The sequence below is a fragment of the Xyrauchen texanus genome, chromosome 3, assembly GCF_025860055.1.
Source record: "Xyrauchen texanus isolate HMW12.3.18 chromosome 3, RBS_HiC_50CHRs, whole genome shotgun sequence".
Lineage (NCBI taxonomy): Eukaryota > Metazoa > Chordata > Actinopteri > Cypriniformes > Catostomidae > Xyrauchen > Xyrauchen texanus.
Window position 1 is genome coordinate 33,831,343 of NC_068278.1, and position 25,173 is coordinate 33,856,515.

Genomic DNA, 25,173 nt, shown 5'->3' on the forward strand with positions numbered 1-25,173 from the left:
ACACTATTTATTAATACAAATAAATCTGTATAGAGATATAAATAAAGTAAAATTATACATAATGATGGATTAATTTATAACTGACCACTAACTCTGTTACTACTATATTGGCATACACCTTAGAAACATTTTTACCTAAGATTCGCTATTGTTTTTGGGCTGGATGAAGCTGTAACAAGTCTCATGATGAGCAGGATGGCCAATGGGCATCTCTTCTCTGGGCGAAGAAACGCAGCCCAGCTTGGATGGGAGTGAGCTTGAAGATGACTTTTCCTCAGAAATTAGTAGAGTTCAGTTTCATTTGACTCAGTTTCATATGCACTACAGAAATGTACTGAAAGAGATGGGGTTACTTGGTGTAGAAACCCCTGCCAAAGCTGCCAAAAAGAGTAAAACTTAAGAAAACCTACAATGTAAATTCATCTTAATAATATATACAGTTCTGCTTGTAAATTTACATCATTTGCAGCATGACAGCAAGATGTTTTTTTTTTTATTATGCATAAAAAGTAGCTTTTTTTTATTACTGTATTAATGTAGCTATTTGATATTACAGATATGTTCATATATTTCACAAACAGTGTTGGGAAGGATACTTTCAAAATGTATTTCATTACAGAATACAGAATACATGCCCAAAAATGTATTTTGTAACGTATTCCGTTACATTACTCAATCTGAGTATTGTATTCTGAATACTTGGATTACTTATACATTGAATTGCATTATATAAGTGTAGGAATGCGGCCATCAAATCCTGCTTACTAAACAGGCCTAATTTGGTGTGTGTTTTTTTTTCCAAATGGCTGAATGTGTTAGGCTCAAGTCTCCCTGAAAGTGCAATATATTATAATTTGCTGTAGGAACAAAGACTATAAGGGTATGTTTATGCAAAATATGTTTTGCTTGGTTAAAAAAAGAGAAGAATTGTCCAATTTTACCTTTTTAGTTTCTTTATTTACTCAGCTGTTAAAAGTGTGAAAATAGACAAATAAAATATTCTGTCTGTACAGAATTTGCCATTATATAAAAAAAGAAAGAAAAAAAACCACTGAGCAACTAAGCTTATAGGTGTTGCAACTTATCACCTTTAAATAAAAGCACCAGAAATAATTTTTCTTTTTTTAAACTACGCCACCAAATACAATTTTACCCATATGAAACCATGTTATATTGAAAAACAACATTACTTATTGGTAATGTATCAACAAAGGCTAGCAGCAAAAACCTAGCCAAAATGTCAAAGTTGAACATAACATTTGCATAACATTCACATGTAAGGTGTTGATTTTATATGAATGTCAGGTGAAAAAAGACAATTTGTTTTACAAGAATAATGACACTGTCAATTGACATGCATTGCCTGTTAATGCCTGTGAACCTAAAGACCAATATGTTTTGAGCCATCTACCTACATGTCAACACTCCAGTAGGGTCGGTTGTATCACAGCAGGAGAGCCTGCTCAAAGTGCTTATCTGTCATTTTGTTACGATGTGGAGTGAAAATAAGTCCTCCCTGGCTAAAAAGCCGCTCGACAGGAGCACTTGATGGCAGAGTAGTATTGTACTTTAAGAAGAGGGATCTGATCCGTGGATACATCTTCAATGAAGCCAATGACTTGTCTGGATCCTGGAGATACCTCCGCACCTCTTCCTCCGCTGATGAACTTGTCACCTGTGTTGTCTCAAAAGTGAAGAAGTTGTCATCTTCTGGATTACCTGCATTTACAGTGGTGCCGGCATCCTCAGAAGGCTCTGTATGAAGAAGACGAGTCTCTTGGACCATTGCTGTTTTCATGGCTCCCCTCTTCATCAGCAAGCCACCACAGTCGAAACTTTGGGATGGTGGAAGCTGCCATCCTTGCCTCATGGGAGGCCAACACCTGCCCAAATCGAGTGTCAATGGCTTTTATAACAGCTGAGAGGATGTGGGTTGAGAACTGCACTTGGGTCAACTTTTCAGCTAACTTGGCTTTTAGGCTGACAATGGTGGGAACTATGTATCCAAAGTAACAGTTCTTTTCTCCCTGGAGCAGGTTGATTGAGTAGGCAAGAGGTTTCAGAATGGCTATGTACTCTTTTAGAAACATCGTCTCTTGAGGATGCAGTTTGGCCACTTTCAGCTGGTCACAGATTCCATTGAGCTGACTCTCAGTGAGACTCATCAACTTCTCGATTGCATGATACTCTGAGCTCCACCTAGTCACTGAAGGTACCAAACATCTCATTTGGGCAATTTCCTCAATTGCTTCAGCAGCACCTGATGAGCTGATGAGCCTTATTCCAGATTGCCGCACATTTAGACATTGCACTTCTGTATAATTTTCGAGAAACACCCTGTGAGGCAGCTTTGTCAAGATCAGTCGTGGCAACAAGATTCAAAGTATGCGCAGCACATCGATGGTGAGGTGGCAAAAAAAAGTTTAGCTCTTCTTCCTCTTGCTCCTCCTGAAGAACTGCAGAGACATCAGCAAACTGCACATCATCTGTGCTATCCATCTCATCATCCATTTCACACCCTCCATATTCAGTGAACGCTTTAACGAAATTGCTACCATTGTCAGTGACTGTGGCACTGACTTTGCCTTGGATCTGGAATTCTGCATGAATCTGACTAACTTTGGCAGCAATGACATCATAGGTGTGGCGGCCCCTTATCCTTTCACATGCCAAAGCAACAGACTTTCGATCTAATGTCTCTGGCTCAATCCAATGACACGTGATTCCCATGAAACTCCTATGATGAGCCGTCCATATATCTGCTGTTGTGCACACGGTTTGAACATCCTGAAGTGTTTCAGTAAGTGCCTCCTTCATATTTTGAGATCCCTTTTCAATGCGCTGCATCAGTGTTTTTCTGCACATTGGTGTCCTACCCCCACTAATTCCTGCAATTATCTCACGGAATGAGGCATTCTCCACTAAGGAAAAGGGCTGCACATCTGCAATTATGAACTCAAGAACCAAGGAGTTTACTTTCCTTTGGGTGATTGCTGAGGTGCTGAGTGTTGCTTGTTTGAGAGGAGGTGGGGTTGGCATGGCACTTTGTTCACCACCATCATCTGATGCCATTTCTGCTCTTTGCAAGACACTGGAATGTTTCCTCTGAAATAAAGAAAGACAGAAAGAGCACAGATTAATAACACTGAAATTGTTGTAGCATTATCCTGAACCCATTTTACTAGCCAAGTGGTATGAGTATGCTATAACAACAGAAGCATGCATATTACATGCATGCAACTAAAACCACGTGGAAGCATTTAAACACGTTATGTATATCTTGACAAATGCATTAACGACCTTGCAACTAGGCTATATTATAATTTCCATTCAACTTTTTGCCTGCAACAATAGAATAATGACAAACAAATTATAATAATAAAAAAAAGTCTAGCTTTTAACACCTTTTACATGACACAGTTTCTTTTCTTGGCCATTGGTTAAAAGAAAAGAAAAAATGTACAGAAAAACTGTTTCAGTAAAAAAAAAAAAAAGATTTCAGTGCTTCTGATGTTCTCTTGTATAGGCCTACTTTCCTTATGTGGGCTTCTAGGTCGCTATCAAACCAATCACTTGTTTAGCGTTCATGTAAACACTACATTCAGTTTCATCGATCTGAATGAATTCAGTCCGATTGATACAAAAGGTGTGCATAAACATAATGAATGGCGACTGTAAAGCAAAAGCCGAATCCCCGACATTTTGGGCGATCTAGAAATGGGTGGCCGGACGCATTTATTTAGGTAAAAAAAGAAGACATGTCCGGGGAAAAATAGGACGTATGGTCACCCTAACGTTAACTAGCATGTCAAACGGGGCTAGTCAGTCTTTCAACGGCTCTGGGGCTAGTAAATCAGCACATAGGAGAATGTGAAGTAAGTCGCGCACGTCAACTAAGCAGGTAGCTACCGGATATAACTATAAAATAGCAAGGTGACCATTAAAACTACAGCAGACGACTAACGTTGATAAAAAAAAAATAAAATAAAAAACTTACTTTAAGATGTTTCTTGAGGTTGGAGGTGGAGTCTCTGGATGCTGAAAGGAGGTTAGTTGCTGGCAAGCAGAGGTTGCACTGCACAGTTATATTTCGTCCCCCTCCCTTCTCTTTCTTTAACGTGAAGTGCTGTTTAAATTTCCAAGATAGAAATGCATTCTTGCTCTGCTGTTGTTCCGGGTCCATCTCTAGCTCCCGCTGATCCTCTTCCAACTCCATTGACTGATCACGCACGCAAGCGGCAAACCGCGCATTTTTTTTTTTTTGTTTTGTTGGGGCTTCTGGGAAAGAGTTGCCTTAATTTATTTAGAGAGTGAATAAACTCGTGAAACAGAAAAGTATCGTCATGTAATCCATTGATTTCAACAATGTAACTGTATTCTAAATACCAACTATTTAAAGTGTAACTGTAACGGAATACAGATACTCATAATTTGTATTCTGAATACGTCGCGCCGGTACATGTATTCCGTTACTCCCCAACACTGTTCACAAATCCAGATCATATCTAAATTTACAAATTATCCTTTTAAAAAGTTTACAAGCCCTTGGTTCTTAATATCATGTGTCCTCCTTCAAAGTCAATGACTGTAGCCTTTTGTGATGTTTGTGCATAACACTTCTAGTTTGATCTCTCAACCACAGTGGCTGATCCAACTTAGCCACTCAGGACAATTGAGGGGCTCACACTCAACTATTACAAAAGGCTACAAATGATAATTTATACTTAAAGAGGCAAAACATAATAACGTCACGGTTAGTGTTGTAACCTCCTTTCCCTGAGGGAGGGAACGAGATGTTGTGTCGAATTAAGCGACACAAGGGGTCTTCCTTGGGAGCCTCGCATACCTATGAACTTGAGAAAAGGCCAATGAGAAATTGGCAGACAGAATGTGCATGTTCCGCCCCCGGACATACGGGTATAAAGGGAAGCGGGCGTGAGTCTGTCAGTCAGGTTTTTGCACTGAGGAGCCAAGAATAAGGTATGGCCGTTTACAGTGGTAGGTCTAGTGTCGTGGCAGAAGGGACACAACGTCTCGTTCCCTCCCTCAGGGAACGGAGGTTACAACAGTAACCGTGACGTTCCCCTTCTGTCACTCAGATAACACTCGACGTTGTATCGCATGAAGTGACACAAGGGGTCCCGTTCAAAAGCGCCAAGCACTAGACCGTGTTACATGAACTGCTGACACAGGTGCAAGCAGGCTGCTGCGTGCTAGAAGCAACAGTATCGACCACATGTAACCCTCCCCAACGCCCCCAGAAAAAGTGTCATATACAGACCTTAGGTTCCCAGCACCCCTGAGGGAGGAACAGGCGTTACATGACCAGCATGGGAGCAAGCCTGGCAGCCGTGGCCTTTTCTCTCTCTATAGCTATCGCATAGAGTGTGAAGTGGCTGGGGCTATCTTAATGCTATGAAATGCGTAGGGGAAGGTGGTCTTCCCCAATCCTATTCTTTTAGGGGGAAAAGACCCTGTGGAGGCCACATTCTGCCCAGACTAGTGGGAGGTGATATGTGGCTAATACTCCACGTGGGTTGTCAAGCCACACGTGGGAGAGGCGCGGTGGTAGATCCTACTAGATGAGAGAGGAGCTCTACAAACACAGTGACCGGGGGCAGTGGGACGAAGGTAGACACAGGTCAGCCGACATGGGGACCGTACCGCGGAAAATACATCACAGGGAGTTGCCTGAAGAGGAATTAATCCTGTGCTGCCCTATCCCAGTACAGAACACCTGTGACTTGTATTAGGTCTGGTCGCAAATTGCTCAGCTGAAATCACAGGACAGAAGGCTAGGGAGGAAGAACATCCAGGAAGCGAAGCTTAGTGGCTAACCTGGGAGAGAAAGTGCACTGGATCAACTTGTTGAAGGGCCCTAGGTGCAAGCGGAACACTCGGTCGGCTGTTCCGTATTACCGAGTTCTACCAGCTTGGACCTGACAAAACACGGGATGAGACCGACTCAACCAGGAGATTGTAGAACCTCGCAAAGGTGTTGGATGTTGCCTAGCCTGCTGCTCTGCAGATGTCTGCTAAGGAGGTGCCGTTCGCCAGTGCCCACAAGGATGCCACACTTCTAGTCGAGTGTGTTCAAACCCGCAAGGGGGCGGGCACGGCCATGGTCATGTTCTCGCAATGAGTATATGAACCATCCACAAACGCTGCCTCAGTGTGATCGCTGCCCAGGCACACGAGGCAGCGCCTGTGACCGTCGGTCTTGGAGAGATATCGATCACATCCAGGAACTACACAGAGGCGGAAAGGCATCTTTAAAAAGGCATTTTTAAAAAGACGTGTACTGAAAAGGAAGTTTAATGCCTGCTCGTGTATTGCACAGCGTGCAGAGCGAGAACGCTGCTGGAAATATGCCTTAGGATCCAACAGCAGTGCTTCTTGCCAACAGAGGTGAGTACAACAGTGGTGAGACTCAGTTTGCTGCTGCACAACCACTTGTCTCCAAAGAAATAATCTGACTGACAGGCACACGCCCGCTTCCCTTTATACCCGTATGTCAGGGGGCGGAACATGCAAATTCTGTCTGCCAATTTCTCATCATCCTTTTCTCAAGTTCAGAGGTACGTGAGGCTCCCAAAGAAGACCCCTTGTGTCACTTCATTCGACACAACGTCGAGTGAGTGACAGAAGGGGAACAAAACGTTTTTCAAATATTGAATTATTATTTTCTAATGTAGTGTACTTTAATATCTGTTATACAGTACTGAATAAAAAAAACAAAACACATTTATGTTTTTGTTCATTTTCAAGAAAAACAGAGTATGCAAGTGGTATGCAAATTTTAGCACAGCTATACAGTATTTTTATTCAGTTCTGTTCAAAAGTCTTAGGCACATTAGGTGCTTCACAAAAACATTTAAAATAAAAGTTATTTTATTCTGCTTAGAGTTTTAATTGGAAATATACATTTTAGACTATAGTAGTATACTCACTATCATGCATTGAATTACAGAAATAGTTAATCCAAAAATTATTATCTTTAGTAATTCTTTCATAATTTCCTCACCCTTATGTCATATCATACTCCTATGACTTTCTTCCACATAATTCAAACAAATATATTTTAATGGAAATATGACATCTGTTTGTTCACACAATGCAGGTGAATGGTGACCAAATCTTTTAACTCCAAAAAAGGACATAAAGTCAGCATTAAGGTAATACATGTGACTGTCTTCTGAACCGATCCAATCAGTTTTGTGTGAGAACAGACCAAACTTTAGCTAATTTTGCTATCTATCTTGACATCAGCAGTCTCCAAGCCAATCATGATTTCAAGCTCAATTACACTTCATAGTGCTTAATGCATGCCAGAATGCTAGATGGTGCCAGGAAGTGTAATCAAACTTGAAATCTTGGAGACCTGAGCTTGAAATCTTGGGCTAGGAGAATGCTTATGTCAAGATTTAAAGTGAAAAAGTAGAAAAAATTGTTTTGTCTGTTCTAATCAAAAAGCTATTAGTCTTACACATAACCGTTTTGCCGCCTTTATGCCTCACATTGTATGGAGATAAACAGATCATATCTCTAAAATATTATATTTGTGCTCCGTGGAAGAAAGTCGCACAAGTTTGAGAACACTTAAGCGTGAGTAAATGAAGAGTAAATTATAATTATTGGGTGAGCTATTCGTTTAAAACCATACCGAATACTTTATGCTGTCAGAACCTTTTTATATGAAAATGCCATGTATCTCTGTAAGATACATCATTCTCTTCTAAATCATTTTGTGGAGCTAAGGAATCCACCCACCCTCCTCATGGACTGCACCAGATTTGCCAGTTCTTGCTGTGAGATGTTACCCCACTCTTCCACCAAGACACTTGCAAGTACCCAGACATTTCTGGGGAGAATGGCCCTAGCCCTCACCCTCCGATCCAACAGGTCCCAGACGTGCTCAGTGGGATTGAGATCCGGGCTCTTCGCTGGCCATGGCAGAACACTGACATTCCTGCCTTGCAGGAAATCATGCACAGAATTGTATGGCTGGTGACATTGAGATGCTGGAACATCATATCAGGATGAGTCTGCAGGAAGGGTACCACATGAGGGAGGAGGATGTCTTCCCTGTAACGCACACTTTTGAGATTGCCTGCAATGACAACAAGCTCAGTCTGATGATACTGTGAAACACCGCCCCATATCATGACGGATCCTCCAAATTGATCCCGCTCCAGATTCATGGCCTCGGTGTAATGTTCATTCCTTTGACGATAAACACAAGTCCAACCATCACCCCTCTGTGAGACAAAACCGCAACTCGTCAGTGAAGAACACTTTTTGCCAGTCCTGTCTGGTCCAGTGAAGGTGGGTTTGTGCCCACAGGCGACGTTGTTGCCGGTGATGTCTGGTAAGGACCTGCCTTACAACAGGCCTACAAGCCTTCAGTCCAGCTTCTCTCAGCCTATTGCAGACAGTCTGAGCATTGATGGAGGTATTGTGCGTTCCTGGTGTAACTCGGGCATTTGTTTTTGCCATCCAGTACCTGTCCCACAGGTGTGATATTCAGATGTACCGATCCTGTGCAGGTGTGGTTACACATGGTCTGCCACTGCTAGGATGATCAGCTGTCCTTCCTGTCTCCCTGTAGAGCTGTCTTAAGCGTCTCACAGTACGGATATTGCATTTTATTCCTCTGGCCACATCTGCAGTACTCATGCCTCCATATAGCATGCCTAAGGCACATTCAGGCAGATGAGCAGGGATCCTGGACATCTTTTTTTTTGCTGTTTTTCAGAGTCAGTAGAAAGGTCTCTTTAGTGTCCTACATTTTTATAACTGTGACTTTAATTGTTTATCGTCTGTAAGCTGTTAGTGCCTTAATTACCGTTCCACAGGTGAATGTTCATTAATTGATTATGGTTCATAGAACAAGCATGGAAAACATTGTTTAAACCCTTTACAATAAAGATCTGTAAAGTTATATGGCTTTTTACAAAATTATCTTTAAAATACAGTGTCCTGAAAAAGGGATGATTCTTTTTTGCTGAGTTTATATATGTACTATACTATAGTGTAAGGTAATGTGTGATGGTAAAATGTGTTAAATGTGTAAACCAATCTTCTGGACATTAAATTTTGTTTTTTAAAAACATAAGATACACAAATTATCTACTGACATCAGTGTATTATTAACATAAACTTTGACCACAATTTTTATTAGTTTATCTTATGTAGACAAAATATATTCAACTGTAAATAAAACAATTTATTCTAATAAATATCCTGTAGGAAATTTCCCAGGAGTTCAATGGATCTATTCTTCATTTATTTAGTTTACAGCTAAATGTATTTCCCCGTCTGTCACTTCGACGTTGTGTCGAATAAAGTGACACTAGAGGACTTTCTTGAAGGCCTCAGTTACCTCTGAGCTTGAGAAAAGGCCAATGAGAATTTGGCAGACAGAATTTGCATGTCCCTCCCCCAGACATACGGGTATTAAAGGAGGGAATCGTGCCTCTGTTCATTCAGATTTCTTCTTCGGAGCCGAGCAGTTGAGCGATCAGTGAGCTGAGTTCACTACTGTTCCACTAACCTCTGTAGAGCATCTGCTGTTGAATCTATGGTGCATATCAGCGGTTTTCTCCTTCTCTGCACGGCAGTGCAGCTTTGACCCTGGGTGCTTCGACAGCGCTTCTAAAAGAGAGTATTTTTTCTTAAAAGAGTTTATTTCTCTAAAAGAGCAAACACACAGCTGGCGTTGAACGTCTTTTTCAGGACGTGTCTTTGTAAAGATGCCCTTCCGCCCCTGTGTATTTCCTGGATGTGGTCGATTTCTCAATGCTCCTGACGGTCATAGTCGCTGCCTTGTGTGTCTGGGCCGCGATCACACTGAGGCAGCATTTGTGGATGGTTCATGTTCTCACTGCGAGAACTTAACCATAGCAATGTTGCGGTCGCAGCTTTCCTTCTTAAAGAGGAATGCCACTCCAACCACCCCCCTTCTTCCCACGGGATTGAGGATGACCCGGCTGGCGATGGAGGTGATTTGAGGATGGCAGCGGGCTCGGTTTCGCTGGGTAGATCCTAACGAGCCACCCGCCCACCGGAACGCTCGTTGACTTCTGTCCGGGCTCCAGGTGCCAGCCCCCCGAGCTGGATGATGAATTTGTTGCTACATTGGAGAGCGTTCCAGTGTCTGACACGTAAGACTTGACTGGACTGCCAGCTTCGGGTCGGCACGCCCAGTCTGAGGCTGATGCCCAGATGGCTGACATGCTTGCCCGGGCCGCTGTCAGCGTGGGGTTGGACTTGAACACTCCATCCTCCCCGCAGCCCTCAAGGCTAGACGATTGATTCCTTGGGTCCAGGCGCAGTTCTCGGCAGATAAGAAACAGACGGAGGCCATTTCCCATATCATACCCCACCGCCGTTCCAGCACGAGCCATGCTCTGTCTGCTTGCCGAGGGTGTCCCCCTGGCTCCCAAGCATTCCTGAGACAGACGACCCATACGCTCTCGTCACATGTCTCAACTCGCCCGCCATCTCCTCCTTTGGAGCAAGCAGAGACTCATTCACGCAGTCAGTCGTTGCACACCACTCATATCCTAGGCAACCTAAAACACAGCAGCGGATGCACTGTCGTGACAGGGCATGCTCAGCGATGAGTGGAGGCTCCACCCTCAGGCAGTCCATCTGATTTGGGAGCAGTTCAGCAAAGCACAGGTAGACGCAATAACAGATGTTAACATATACAACTTTTAATGTTAAAAATGTATTAGTATGTGTAGAAATTAACAATAAACCAAGATAAATAAAAGTAAATGTTGTACAAGTAATCCATCCATCCATCCATCGTCAACCGCTTATCCTGTGTACAGGGTCGCGGGGGGCTGGAGCCTATCCCAGCTAACATTGGGCGAAAGGCGGGGGACACCCTGGACAGGTCGCCAGTACAAGTAATGTTTATTGTTATTTTATGTTAACAACTGCATTAAAGTAACATATATAATCTTATTTATTCTGTTAAATTCTGTTGTTTAAATATTATTATTATTATTATTATTATTGTTGTTGTTATATGATTATATATAACATATATATTGCCATTCCATTTTCAAGTTTGAGAAGATTTTAGTCATGATCAAATATGACTCTGGGTTCAGGGTTCAGGGTGGACCTCTACGTCAAATGCAAGTTGCCTCAGCCGGTACTTACTCACACACTGGTTGGCTGAATCAGCAGTGGCCCGAGCCCATGGGCGGTCCTGGTAGAATGGGGCGCAGTGCTGACAGTCGACACCTGCAGTGTGATGCTCACAAGCACAAACAAAACGGCCCTCCTCATTAGTAAGGCACTCGCTGGCATGGCCGTTACACTTGCACCTGCAAGAGATTTGAGAACACATTATTAGCATTCCTACTTTTAAGGCTTATGTTGTTGTTTTTTTGACATCTGCTAACTTCATAATTGTAAAATCTCTTTGTTCTGAATTGAATCTTTGTGTATCTACCTGGGTTTATCCAGTGTAAGCTCAGGATGAGGCATACTATGACGAGAGTTACAAATGAGCCATATGGTTGAATTTAAAACGAAGTTTAACCTAAGCACAAAGCTAATTTAAAAAAAAGCTACAGGGACCTTAAAACATTAAAATGAAAATGAATATGAAATGTCAAAATATATTATTACTGTCAGAAATACAAAGTAGAGGTGAATTCTGATGAATTACCCATGCACTGACTGCAGTGCAGACATCACATCTGTTATTGTATGTTTAGATTTCTCTTTAGCATTTGGGACTGTGTTGTGGGAAGTGTTGTGTGAATATTTAAGCTACACTTACAGATTTTCACTTCTCATCAGATGTAAAAAAAAATATAAATAAAACATGCAAACCCTTACACAAGTGCACACACACACACACACAGATGGTGACAAATGGTGACAAACATCTGTGCACACACAAATACACACAAAGCCTCATTTCCATATCATGTTTATACTACAAATACACTAGCTATAAATAACATTGTTCCTGCAGCAGACATATCATCTGCTCTTTGTTCTTTCTTAATGTTACTTAAAGGGGTATTTCACACAAAAATGAAAATTCTCTCATAATTTACTCACCCTCATGCCATAAAAATAATCCATAAGACTTCAGAAGCAATATGGTGTGGGTGAAAAACAGATCAATATTTAAGTCCTTTTTTACTACTTGATCTCCACTTTCACTTTTCGATGTGAAAGTGAAACTAAAAAGGAGGCACATGTGACTTTCAAATGTGAAAGGGAAGATTTATGGTAAATCTATCCCTTTAAGCACAACTTATCTTTATTCATATTCATCACTCATCTTCATTTTGTTATCTATATAAATCTGCAAGTAACACACTGGTTGCATCTTAAATATGTGCAATATATTTCCATAGTTGTTTTTTTTACCTGCCCCCCACAGAGAAGTCAGATATGGCATAAAAATACGAGCGGAGCACTTTGGCATCTTTGAAGAATTCATCCCCAAATGTGTTCAGTCTTTCCAAAGAGATGAGGATATCTGTAGCTGTCACCCAGTCCTGCAGAATGACAGAGAGAGGGAAAGAAAGTCTGGTGTGAGAATGTGCACCTGCTATGAACAACTCTGGCCTGACTCTTCTAGATTTATGCAGTCTATTCATTCAAAATCATGGCGTTGGAATCATGTCCATCAGTTATTTCTCATATTCTCTCAAATCTGACTTGAAAAACCAAAGCACTTTCCAAAGAAATAGGGTCTGAAACTAAAATTAAGTAAAATCATCATCAGTGCAGTGATCAGTGCAAAGGAGGAGATGCTCAACCTCAGGAGATCAAACTAAATATTATAGGAGCTGCATTTATTTAACATTTATTTTAAATGAGGTTTACAATATTTGCTGCCCTTTTACAAAAAGTTGATCAAATAAACACCTAATTTAATAGTAATAAAAAAGGCTGCAGATTATGCCTAAATGAAGATCAGTATAGGGGCTAGCTAGTGGAAACTGCCATATATACTATAGCTCACACTGTGATGTGGTTTTTCACCTGTACTGTTCCTTATTTTTTCAATGATGATGTTCTCTTACGAGAGGTTCTCTCGTATTGCGTAAGCTAGCTTACGCTACGGGAAAGATTAATCTTTTCTGAGATATTGAAGCCAAAAAATTATCCTTAATTTTGTATCATTTGTCAACGCAGTGCAGCAACTGCAGACCTTGAGCGGGCTAGCTAGCGAGCTCATTGGTTGCTCTGCGGCAACTGCTGCAGCCTATAGACGAACTTGGGCGAACTCGCGTCCAATGAGAGGCGTCCGCGCGCTTACTGCATCAAAGCCCACCAAAATGGGCGTGGCTAGAGTGCATATAAGCGTAGTTCGTAGGCTGGAACCCTGATTTTCATCTCTTCAGCGAAGCTCTTCGCATCTCTGAACTGGAAGCCGCGTCGCCGTTCGAGGGGCATCTAGCAAGCTTGGACAGCTTCGAAGAAGCCGGCCGTCTCCGTCACCTTCAGCCATCCTGCGAGCTCGCCATCCGGCGACGTATCCTTTTTAGAGCAAGCTAGTTCTTAACGAACTTCACAAAAGAGTAACGAGCTTCTTTTTTAAGATGCCTCGCACCACTTGCGCTTCATGCCGCGCCCCTCTCAGCGCCGGAGACCGCCACATCATCTGCGTTCTCTGCCTGGGACTGGGGCATGCAGAGCTCGCCCTCGCTGAAGGCGGATGCGACCTCTGCGAGGAGCTTCCGATGTCGACCCTGTGGGCTCGACTCGAAGTGCTCAGAACCGAGGCCGCCGCGCCGCCTTCCGTTCTGCCGCACAGGAAAAAGCGCCGCTCCCAAAGGTTGCCAGAACCGGTGATAGAAGTGACTGCCTCGCCGGAGCCTCTCCCTCGAGCATCGCTCTCACCCTCCCCGCCCCCCCGGGACGCGCAGTTGCCACCCAGCGGCCGCACTGCGGCCATCTCGGAGGACGAGGCGGAGGATAAGGGCTGTTCCATCATGGCTTCGGACAGCGAGGAGTGGTCAGGCTCCCACGCCTCCTCCTCGGCCCAGGAATCCAGCAGGACCCGCGCCGGAGTCGAAGGGGAACTAACATGCCTCCTCACACAGGCCGTCAACCGCCTCGGGCTCGAGTGGTCACCGCCCCTGAGCAGGCTCCCAACAGACTCGACGGCTGCTTTCTTCAGAGACGCGCTCAGACAGCCGCCGCAGACCGCCGCCCCCCCGCGGGCCTCGGCCTAAGGTTGCGCTGAAACCTGAGCAACCGAAGTCCTCCTAGCCTTGTTGAAAAAACGACGGCTCAGTCCCGCAGCGGCCGGACCACCGTCAAAGCTTCGCCCCCTGTCAGTCCCCCTCTCTCAGGCTACTACAGTGGTGGATTCAGCAGCCAACAAGCCGGTGATACTGCCCGCTTGCCTGCATTCAAAAAGAAATCTTGTAAAGAGCAAACATGCCTTATGTGTAGAAAATGTGCCCACAATCCAGTGTTCACCCATACACACAAGCATTACACTTCCCGTGTTCCTATCAGAGCCCACTCACATAAAGCGGACACAGCCCGCTCGAGTGTTAGAGTCAATAAACGTGCTCACGAATACGTGCGCGCGCCCATTCTCTGCCCGCTCTGTCACACGGCCAGCAAACACTTCTCTGTATGTAAGTCCCGTGCCCGTGACTATGCTCGCGCATCACTTAACAGATGTGACTCTTTCCCCATTCACATCAATCGGGAAGTCACTCACAGAACAGCCTGTCCCTGCTGTCTGCGAGCAGTCATGCATAAGCACAGTAAGCGCGCTCACACATTCTGTTCAGCGCGCTGTGTGCGGCAGTCAGGGCAATTTGGCCATTCACCCTCTAGCGTTACGCTTCAAAGCGTGGGAAGCTATCCCAGGGATATCCAAATGGGTGTTAAGCACAATAAAACAGGGCTATTTGCTACAGTTCGATCGCCGCCCTCCCCGCTTCAGAGCGCGGCTCGAAACTATTGTGAACACGGAATAGTTGTGAACAGCCTGCATGCTTCGTTCAGAAATAGCAAACCTTCTGAGCAAAAGGGCCATAGAGAAAGTGCCGCCTTCGCTGAGCGAGTCGGGGTTTTACAGCCGTTATTTTCTTGTTCCCAAGAAAGACGGCGGCCTCAGACCAATATTAGATCTCAGGGGTTTGAACAAGGTGCTTGCAAAAAGACTGTTCAAAATGCTTACAATCAGGAAACTCCTCGCGCATACGCGCCAGGGTGGACTGGTTTATCTCTCTCGATCTGAAAGATGCCTACTTTCAGATTCAGATAAATCCCCGTCACAGGCCATTCTTGAGATTCAGCTCGACGGCCAGGTTTATCAATACACCGTCCTTCCGTTCAGCCTGTCTTTAGCATCCCGTACTTTCACGGAGTGCATGGATCGCGGCTTCGCACCCCTGCGGAGTCAGGGCTTGCGAATTCTGAACTATTTGGACGACTGGCTGATTATGGCACAGTCACATACGGAGCTTCTGTCTCACAGAACAGTTCTCCTCAGCCATCTGAACAGTTTGGGTCTTGCAGTCAATTGGACCAAGAGATCACTACAGCCCAGTCAGGCAATTTCCTTCCTTGGAACAGAACTAGACTCCGTGGCAATGACGGCTCGCTTATCTACACAGCGCGCGCACCGTGTTCAGCGACCAGCCGCGTCCTTTCAGATGAACAGCCTCACGCCTCTGAAAAAATTTCAGAGAGTGCTAGGTTACATGGCCTCAGCCGCAGCAGTACTTCAGCTGGGTTTACTGCGCATCGCCCGCTTCAGCATTGGCTAAACACCACGCTTCTGCCGGGCTTGGGCCACAGGCCGCCAGCCGATCAAGGTGACTCAGACCTGTATTTCAGCTCTGCAGCCCTGGACAGTGGCCGAATGGTATCAGCGGGGAGTGACGATGGGAGCTGTATCTCGCCGAAAAGTCATCTCGACAGACGGCGTCCAACACGGGTTGGGGTGCGGCCTCGCGAGGGCTCTCCAGTTTTTGACCTATGGTCAGTTCAGGAAAAGCTCCTTCACATAAATTGTCTGGAAATGATAGCGGTTGAGTACGCGCTTGTGTGCTTTCTCCGGTCATTCAGGGTCACCACGTCACCAGTTTATCAAATAAACACCTAATTTAATAGTAATAAAAAAGGCTGCAGATTATGCCTAAATGAAGATCAGTATAGGGGCTAGCTAGTGGAAACTGCCATATATACTATAGCTCACACTGTGATGTGGTTTTTCACCTGTACTGTTCCTTATTTTTTCAATGATGATGTTCTCTTACGAGAGGTTCTCTCGTATTGCGTAAACTAGCTTACGCTACGGGAAAGATTAATCTTTTCTGAGATATTGAAGCCAAAAATTATCCTTAATTTTGTATCATTTGTCAACGCAGTGCAGCAACTGCAGACCTTGAGCCGGGCTAGCTAGCGAGCTCATTGGTTGCTCTCGCGGCAACTGCTGCAGCCTATAGACGAACTTGGGCGAACTTCGCGTCCAATGAGAGGCGTCCAGCGCTACTGCATCAAAGCCCACCAAAATGGGCGTGGCTAGAGTGCATATAAGCGTAGTTCAGTAGGCTGGAACCCTGATTTTCATCTCTTCAGCGAAGCTCTTCGCATCTCTGAACTGGAAGCCGCGTCGCCGTTCGAGGGGCATCTAGCAAGCTTGGACAGCTTCGAAGAAGCCGGCCGTCTCCGTCACCTTCAGCCATCCTGCGAGCTACGCCATCCGGCGACGTATCCTTTTTAGAGCAAGCTAGTTCTTAACGAACTTCACAAAAGAGTAACGAGCTTCTTTTTAAGATGCCTCGCACCACTTGCGCTTCATGCGCGCCCCTCTCAGCGCCGGAGACCGCCACATCATCTGCGTTCTCTGCCTGGGACTGGGGCATGCAGAGCTCGCCCTCGCTGAAGGCGGATGCGACCTCTGCGAGGAGCTTCGATGTCGACCCTGCAGGCTCGACTCGAAGTGCTCAGAACCGAGGCCGCCGCGCGCCTTCCGTTCCGCCGCACAGGAAAAGCGCCCGCTCCCAAAGGTTGCCAGAACCGGTGATAGAAGTGACTGCCTCGCCGGAGCCTCTCCCTCGAGCATCGCTCTCACCCTCCCGCCCCGGGGCCGCGCAGTTGCCACCCAGCGGCCGCACTGCGGCCATCTCGGAGGACGAGGCGGAGGATAAGGGCTGTTCCATCATGGCTTCGGACAGCGAGGAGTGGTCAGGCTCCCACGCCTCCTCCTCGGCCCAGGAATCCAGCAGGACCCGCGCCGGAGTCGAAGGGGAACTAACATGCCTCCTCACACAGGCCGTCAACCGCCTCGGGCTCGAGTGGTCACCGCCCCTGAGCAGGCTCCCAACAGACTCGACGGCTGCTTTCTTCAGAGACGCGCTCAGACAGCCGCCGCAGACCGCCGCCCCCCCGCTGGCCTCGGCCTAAGGTTGCGCTGAAACCTGAGCAACCGAAGTCCTCCTAGCCTTGTTGAAAAAACGACGGCTCAGTCCCGCAGCGGCGGACCACCGTCAAAGCTTAGCCCCTGTCAGTCCCCTCTCTCAGGCTACTACAGTGGTGGATTCAGCAGCCAACAAGCCGGTGATACTGCCCGCTTGCCTGCATTCAAAAAGAAATCTTGTAAAGAGCAAACATGCCTTATGTGTAGAAAATGTGCCCACAATCCAGTGTTCACCCCTACACACAAGCATTACACTTCCCGTGTTCCTATCAGAGCCCACTCACATAAAGCGGACACAGCCCGCTCGAGTGTTAGAGTCAATAAACGTGCTCACGAATACGTGCGCGCGCCCATTCTCTGCCCGCTCTGTCACACGGCCAGCAAACACTTCTCTGTATGTAAGTCCCGTGCCCGTGACTATGCTCGCGCATCACTTAACAGATGTGACTCTTTCCCCATTCACATCAATCGGGAAGTCACTCACAGAACAGCCTGTCCCTGCTGTCTGCGAGCAGTCATGCATAAGCACAGTAAGCGCGCTCACACATTCTGTTCAGCGCGCTGTGTGCGGCAGTCAGGGCAATTTGGCCATTCACCCTCTAGCGTTACGCTTCAAAGCGTGGGAAGCTATCCCAGGGATATCCAAATGGGTGTTAAGCACAATAAAACAGGGCTATTTGCTACAGTTCGATCGCCGCCCTCCCCGCTTCAGAGCGTGGCTCGAAACTATTGTGAACACGGAATAGTTGTGAACAGCCTGCATGCTTCGTTCAGAAATAGCAAACCTTCTGTGCAAAAGGGCCATAGAGAAAGTGCCGCCTTCGCTGAGCGAGTCGGGGTTTTACAGCCGTTATTTTCTTGTTCCCAAGAAAGACGGCGGCCTCAGACCAATATTAGATCTCAGGGGTTTGAACAAGGTGCTTGCAAAAAGACTGTTCAAAATGCTTACAATCAGGAAACTCCTCGCGCATACGCGCCAGGGTGGACTGGTTTATCTCTCTCGATCTGAAAGATGCCTACTTTCAGATTCAGATAAATCCCCGTCACAGGCCATTCTTGAGATTCGCCTTCGACGGCCAGGTTTATCAATACACCGTCCTTCCGTTCGCCTGTCTTTAGCACCCCGTACTTTCACGGAGTGCATGGATGCGGCGCTCGCACCCCTGCGGAGTCAGGGCTTGCGAATTCTGAACTATTTGGACGACTGGCTGATTATGGCACAGTCACATACGGAGCTTCTGTCTCACAGAACAGTTCTCCTCAGCCATCTGAACAGTTTGGGTCTTGCAGTCAATTGGACCAAGAGATCACTACAGCCCAGTCAGGCAATTTCCTTCCTTGGAACAGAACTAGACTCCGTGGCAATGACGGCTCGCTTATCTACACAGCGCGCGCGCACCGTGTTCAGCGACCAGCCGCGTCCTTTCAGATGAACAGCCTCACGCCTCTGAAAAAATTTCAGAGAGTGCTAGGTTACATGGCCTCAGCCGCAGCAGTACTTCAGCTGGGTTTACTGCGCATGGCGCCCGCTTCAGCATTGGCTAAACACCCCGCGCTTCTCGCCGGGCTTGGGCCACAGGCCGCCAGCCGATCAAGGTGACTCAGACCTGTATTTCAGCTCTGCAGCCCTGGACAGTGGCCGAATGGTATCAGCGGGGAGTGACGATGGGAGCTGTATCTCGCCGAAAAGTCATCTCGACAGACGCGTCCAACACGGGTTGGGGTGCGGCCTGCGAGGGCTCTCCAGTTTTTGACCTATGGTCAGTTCAGGAAAAGCTCCTTCACATAAATTGTCTGGAAATGATAGCGGTTGAGTACGCGCTTGTGTGCTTTCTCCCGGTCATTCAGGGTCACCACGTCACCAGTTTATCAAATAAACACCTAATTTAATAGTAATAAAAAAGGCTGCAGATTATGCCTAAATGAAGATCAGTATAGGGGCTAGCTAGTGGAAACTGCCATATATACTATAGCTCACACTGTGATGTGGTTTTTCACCTGTACTGTTCCTTATTTTTTCAATGATGATGTTCTCTTACGAGAGGTTCTCTCGTATTGCATAAGCTAGCTTACGCTACGGGAAAGATTAATCTTTTCTGAGATATTGAAGCCAAAAATTATCCTTAATTTTGTATCATTTGTCAACGCAGTGCAGCAACTGCAGACCTTGAGCGGGCTAGCTAGCGAGCTCATTGGTTGCTCTGCGGCAACTGCTGCAGCCTATAGAGCGAACTTGGGCGAACTCGCGTCCAATGAGAAGCGTCAGCGCCTACTGCATCAAAGCCCACCAAAATGGGCGTGGCTAGAGTGCATATAAGCGTAGTTCGTAGGCTGGAACCCTGATTTTCATCTCTTCAGCGAAGCTCTTCGCATCTCTGAACTGGAAGCCGCGTCGCCGTTCGAGGGGCATCTAGCAAGCTTGGACAGCGCTCGAAGAAGCCGGCCGTCTCCGTCACCTTCAGCCATCCTGCGAGCTACGCCATCCGGCGACGTATCCTTTTTTAGAGCAAGCTAGTTCTTAACGAACTTCACAAAAGAGTAACGAGCTTCTTTTTTAAGATGCCTCGCACCACTTGCGCTTCATGCCGCGCCCCTCTCAGCGCCGGAGACCGCCACATCATCTGCGTTCTCTGCCTGGGACTGGGGCATGCAGAGCTCGCCCTCGCTGAAGGCGGATGCGACCTCTGCGAGGAGCTTCCGATGTCGACCCTGCGGGCTCGACTCGAAGTGCTCAGAACCGAGGCCGCCGCGCCGCCTTCCGTTCTGCCGCACAGGAAAAAGCGCCGCTCCCAAAGGTTGCCAGAACCGGTGATAGAAGTGACTGCCTCGCCGGAGCCTCTCCCTCGAGCATCGCTCTCACCCTCCCGCCCCGGGGCCGCGCAGTTGCCGCCCAGCGGCCGCACTGCGGCCATCTCGGAGGACGAGGCGGAGGATAAGGGCTGTTCCATCATGGCTTCGGACAGCGAGGGTGGTCAGGCTCCCACGCCTCCTCCTCGGCCCAGGAATCCAGCAGGACCCGCCCGAGTCGAGGGGAACTAACATGCCTCCTCACACAGGCCGTCAACCGCCTCGGGCTCGAGTGGTCACCGCCCCTGAGCAGGCTCCCAACAGACTTCGACAGCTGCTTTCTTCAGAGGCAGCTCAGACAGCCGCCGCAGACCGCCGCCCCAGCGGGCCTCGGCCTAAGGTTGCGCTGAAACCTGAGCAACCGAAGTCCTCCTAGCCTTGTTGAAAAAGCGGCGGCTCAGTCCGCAGCGGCCGGACCACTGTCAAAGCTTAGCCCCTGTCAGTCCCCTCTCTCAGGCTACTACAGTGGTGGATTCAGCAGCCAACAAGCCGGTGATACTGCCCGCTTGCCTGCATTCAAAAAGAAATCTTGTAAAGAGCAAACATGCCTTATGTGTAGAAAATGTGCCCACAATCCAGTGTTCACCCCTACACACAAGCATTACACTTCCGTGTTCCTATCAGAGCCCACTCACATAAAGCGGACACAGCCCGCTCGAGTGTTAGAGTCAATAAGCGTGCTCCGCGAATACGTCGCGTGCGCCCATTCTCTGCCGGCTCTGTCACACGGCCAGCAAACACTTCTCTGTATGTAAGTCCCGTGCCCGTGACTATGCTCGCGCATCACTTAACAGATGTGACTCTTTCCCCATTCACATCAATCGGAAGTCACTCACAGAACAGCCTGTCCCTGCTGTCTGCGAGCAGTCATGCATAAGCACAGTAAGCGGCTCACACATTCTGTTCAGCGCTGTGTGCGGCAATCAGAGCAATTTGGCCATTCACCCTCTAGCGTTACGCTTCAAAGCGTGGGAAGCTATCCCAGGGATATCCAAATGGGTGTTAAGCACAATAAAACAGGGCTATTTGCTACAGTTCGATCGCCGCCCTCCCGCTTCAGAGCGTGGCTCGAAACTATTGTGAACACGGAATAGTTGTGAACAGCCTGCATGCTTCGTTCAGAAATAGCAAACCTTCTGTGCAAAAGGGCCATAGAGAAGTGCCGCCTTAAGCTGAGCGAGTCGAGGTTTTACAGCCGTTATTTTCTTGTTCCCAAGAAAGACGGCGGCCTCAGACCAATATTAGATCTCAGGGGTTTGAACAAGGTGCTTGCAAAAGACCGTTCAAAATGCTTACAATCAGGAAACTCCTCGGCGCATACGCGCCAGGGGACTGGTTTATCTCTCTCGATCTGAAAGATGCCTACTTTCAGATTCAGATAAATCCCGTCACAGGCCATTCTTGAGATTACGCCGGCGGCCAGGTTTATCAATACACCGTCCTTCCGTTCAGCCTGTCTTTAGCACCCGTACTTTCACGGAGTGCATGGATCGCGGCGCTTCGCACCCCTCGTGAGTCAGGGCTTGCGAATTCTGAACTATTTGGACGACTGGCTGATTATGGCACAGTCACATACGGAGCTTCTGTCTCACAGAACAGTTCTCCTCAGCCATCTGAACAGTTTGGGTCTTGCAGTCAATTGGACCAAGAGATCACTACAGCCCAGTCAGGCAATTTCCTTCCTTGGAACAGAACTAGACTCCGTGGCAATGACGGCTCGCTTATCTACACAGCGCGCGCGCGCCGTGTTCAGCGACCAGCCGTGTCCTTTCAGATGAATAGCCTCACGCCTCTGAAAAAATTTCAGAGAGTGCTAGGTTACATGGCCTCAGCCGCAGCAGTACTTCAGCTGGGTTTACTGCACATGCGCCCGCTTCAGCATTGGCTAAACACCCGCGCGTCTCGCCGGGCTTGGGCCACAGGCCGCCAGCCGATCAAGGTGACTCAGACCTGTATTTCAGCTCTGCAGCCCTGGACAGTGGCCGAATGGTATCAGCGGGGAGTGGCGATGGGAGCTGTATCTCGCCGAAAAGTCATCTCGACAGGCGGCGTCCAACACGGGTTGGGGTGCGGCCTCGCGAGGGCTCTCCAGTTTTTGACCTATGGTCAGTTCAGGAAAAGCTCCTTCACATAAATTGTCTGGAAATGATAGCGGTTGAGTACGCGCTTGTGTGCTTTCTCCGGTCATTCAGGGTCACCGCGTCCTGGTCCGTTCGGACAACAGATCTGTGGTATCCTACCTAAACCGTCAGGGCGGTGTCAGATCCAGGAACCTCTTCCATCTGGCCAAGCGCATACTGAGTTGGTCCCAGTTCCACCTGCGCTCGCTGAGGGCGGCCTGCGTGCCAGGCCACCTGAGCGGCGGCCCAGACAGACTGTCCAGAGACAATATTCCTCCAGGGGAATGGTCCCTGCAGCTCAAACAGTCCAGAAGTTATGGCGCATATTCGGCAGAGCAGAGATAGACCTCTTGCGTCAGAAGAGAACTCTCACTGCCCAATATTTTTCTCGAGCGAGGGCAGCTGGCCCAGGACTGGCCCAACCGCCTGCTTTACGCCTTCCCTCCCGTCTCGCTATTGCCACAGGTAATGCAGAGGATCAGGGAAGCAGCGTCACTCGGTGCTCCTCATAGCCCAGCGTTGGGAGAATCAGACATGGTTCCCGGAGCTTACGCAGCTGTCACTGACAGCACCGTGGCCCATCCCAGTGAGAGCAGATCTCCTCTCTCAAGCTCGCGGCGCGATCTGGCATCCCCACCCAGAGCTGAGGCTGCAGCGTGGGTGATCAGCGACTACCCGTCGCTCTGCCAGAAGGGGTAATAAACACCATCATACACGCTGGAGCCCCTTCCACGAGAAGACTCTATGCGTCAAAATGGTCTGTGTTTTCAAAATAGTGCACCGACAGAGACCTGGACCCACGGACATGTGGGATGTCGTCGCTGCTCATGTTTTTACAAGAGCTGCTGGATAAGGGCAGATCCCCATCCACGCTCAAAGTGTATGTGGCGGCCGTTGCGCCGTTCGCTGAACCCCTGCACGGCCAGTCACTGGGAAAAAATGAGCTGGTCATCCGCTTCCTCAAGGGAGCTAGAAGGATGAACCCCCCCGCGCCCCCCATCGGTTCCTATCTGGGATCTTTCTATAGTTCTCGAAACTATGAAAGCCCCCCCTTTCGAACCGCTTCAATCCGTGGATTTGAAATACCTTTCACTCAAAACCGTTTTTCTGACTGCCCTGTCATCAGTCAAACGTGTGGGAGACCTTCACGCGCTGTCTGTCAGCGCTGCGTGTCTTGAGTTTGGACCAAGTTACTCCAAGGTCATTTTAAAGCCTAGACATGGCTATGTTCCCAAGGTGATCGGTACTCCTTTCAGAGCACAGGTCATTTTCCTATCGGCGCTGGCGAACGCGACGCCAATCTCCTTTGCCCAGTCAGAGCACTGAGATTGTATACTGCGCGCTCCGCCTCTTTCAGACGCTCTAAGCAGCTTTTCGTTTCGTTCGGAGGCGCGCAAAGGTCTCGCCGCCTCGAAACAGATACTGTCTAGATGGATCGTGGATGCTATTGCTGCCGCATACGCGTCAAAAGACCTGCCATGCCCGTTGGGCATTAGGGCTCACTCCACTAGAGGCATGGCCTCATCGTGGGCATGGTCCAGCGGGATTTTCATTCACGACATATGTGTGGCAGCGGGCTGGGCTTCCCCCTCCACCTTTGTCAGATTTTACAATCTGGAAGTGCCCGCCCTGCAGGCAAAACTACTAGCGGTTTAATACGCTACAGCTCCCATGGTGAGCTGCACTGATGGGACTCATTCCACACAGACTTGCACCGCCGCTCTGTCGTTCCCTTCCCACTATGTGCTTATGTATTACACACACACTGGCCGCACTCTTGCCGGCCAAATATTATTCCCCACTCACAAGGGCTCCCCGGGTCCCCCACCCCGGGGCTCATGCAGTGGATGCTTGGCACGCGCGGCGTTGACGATGGGTTCCGTAGCGTAAGCTAGCTTACGCAATATGAGAGAACCTCTCGTAAGAGAACGAATCGGTTACCCTAGCGTAACATCGGTTCTCTCTAGATGAGGAGCGAGTATTGCGTAGCCGGCCGTGCTTCAGCGCCACGGCGACTTTCAGCTTCCTTTAATGAAAACCAGGGTTCCAGCCTCACGAACTACGCTTATATGCACTCTAGCCACGGCCATTTTGGCGGGCTTTGATGCAGTAGCGCGGGACGCCTCTCATTGGGCGCGAGTTACGCCCAAGTTCGATCTATAGGCTGCAGCAGTTGCCGCAGAGCAACCAATGAGCTCGCTAGCTAGCCCGCTCAAGGTCTGCAGTTGCTGCACTGCGTTGACAAATGATACAAAATTAAGGATAATTTTTTGGCTTCAATATCTCAGAAAAGATGAATCATTCCCGTAGCGTAAGCTAGCTTACGCAATACTCGTTCCCTCATCTAGAGAGAACCGAGGTTACGTTAGGTAACCGATTCGTTTACAAAGATAAATATTTTTGTAGTCTGTGTGTCTGTTTGTGCTTGTGTTCTGCTGGTAAGATCACAAGGTGCAACAACAGGTATAAGTGTCTAAAACTAACAGCACTGTTACTGTTAAATAATACAAATTAGTAGAATTACATAGCACATCAATATGAACAAAGACATACCAGTACTGCTTTAAACTCTGAACTTAAAACAGGCAAAATATATGAACATTCAAATATAAGGTGAAAGGTAAATTCTTAAGGGGTCCTGGAAAATAATCAAAGCAGAACCATAATTCTTTTAAAGATTGTGTTGTAGTGCACTTTAAGAAAAAAACGTTGGCACTTCTTTATGTATGTATGCACATATGAGATGAGTATTGTTGGGTAAGTTACTAAATA

The 25,173-nt window shown here is 47.5% G+C and overlaps 1 protein-coding gene across 1 annotated transcript in view; it reads right to left on the reverse strand.

Annotated features, from left to right (window-relative positions):
• Positions 1-25,173, reverse strand: part of lamc3 (laminin, gamma 3) — a 232,797-nt gene that overhangs the window by 85,023 nt on the left and 122,601 nt on the right. The window contains exons 3-4 of the mRNA XM_052102235.1: positions 12,406-12,536; positions 11,176-11,342 (exon numbers count right to left, since the gene is read on the reverse strand). Of these exons, the coding sequence (XP_051958195.1) occupies positions 11,176-11,342; positions 12,406-12,536 (298 nt within the window). The remainder of the gene's footprint in view (positions 1-11,175; positions 11,343-12,405; positions 12,537-25,173) is intronic.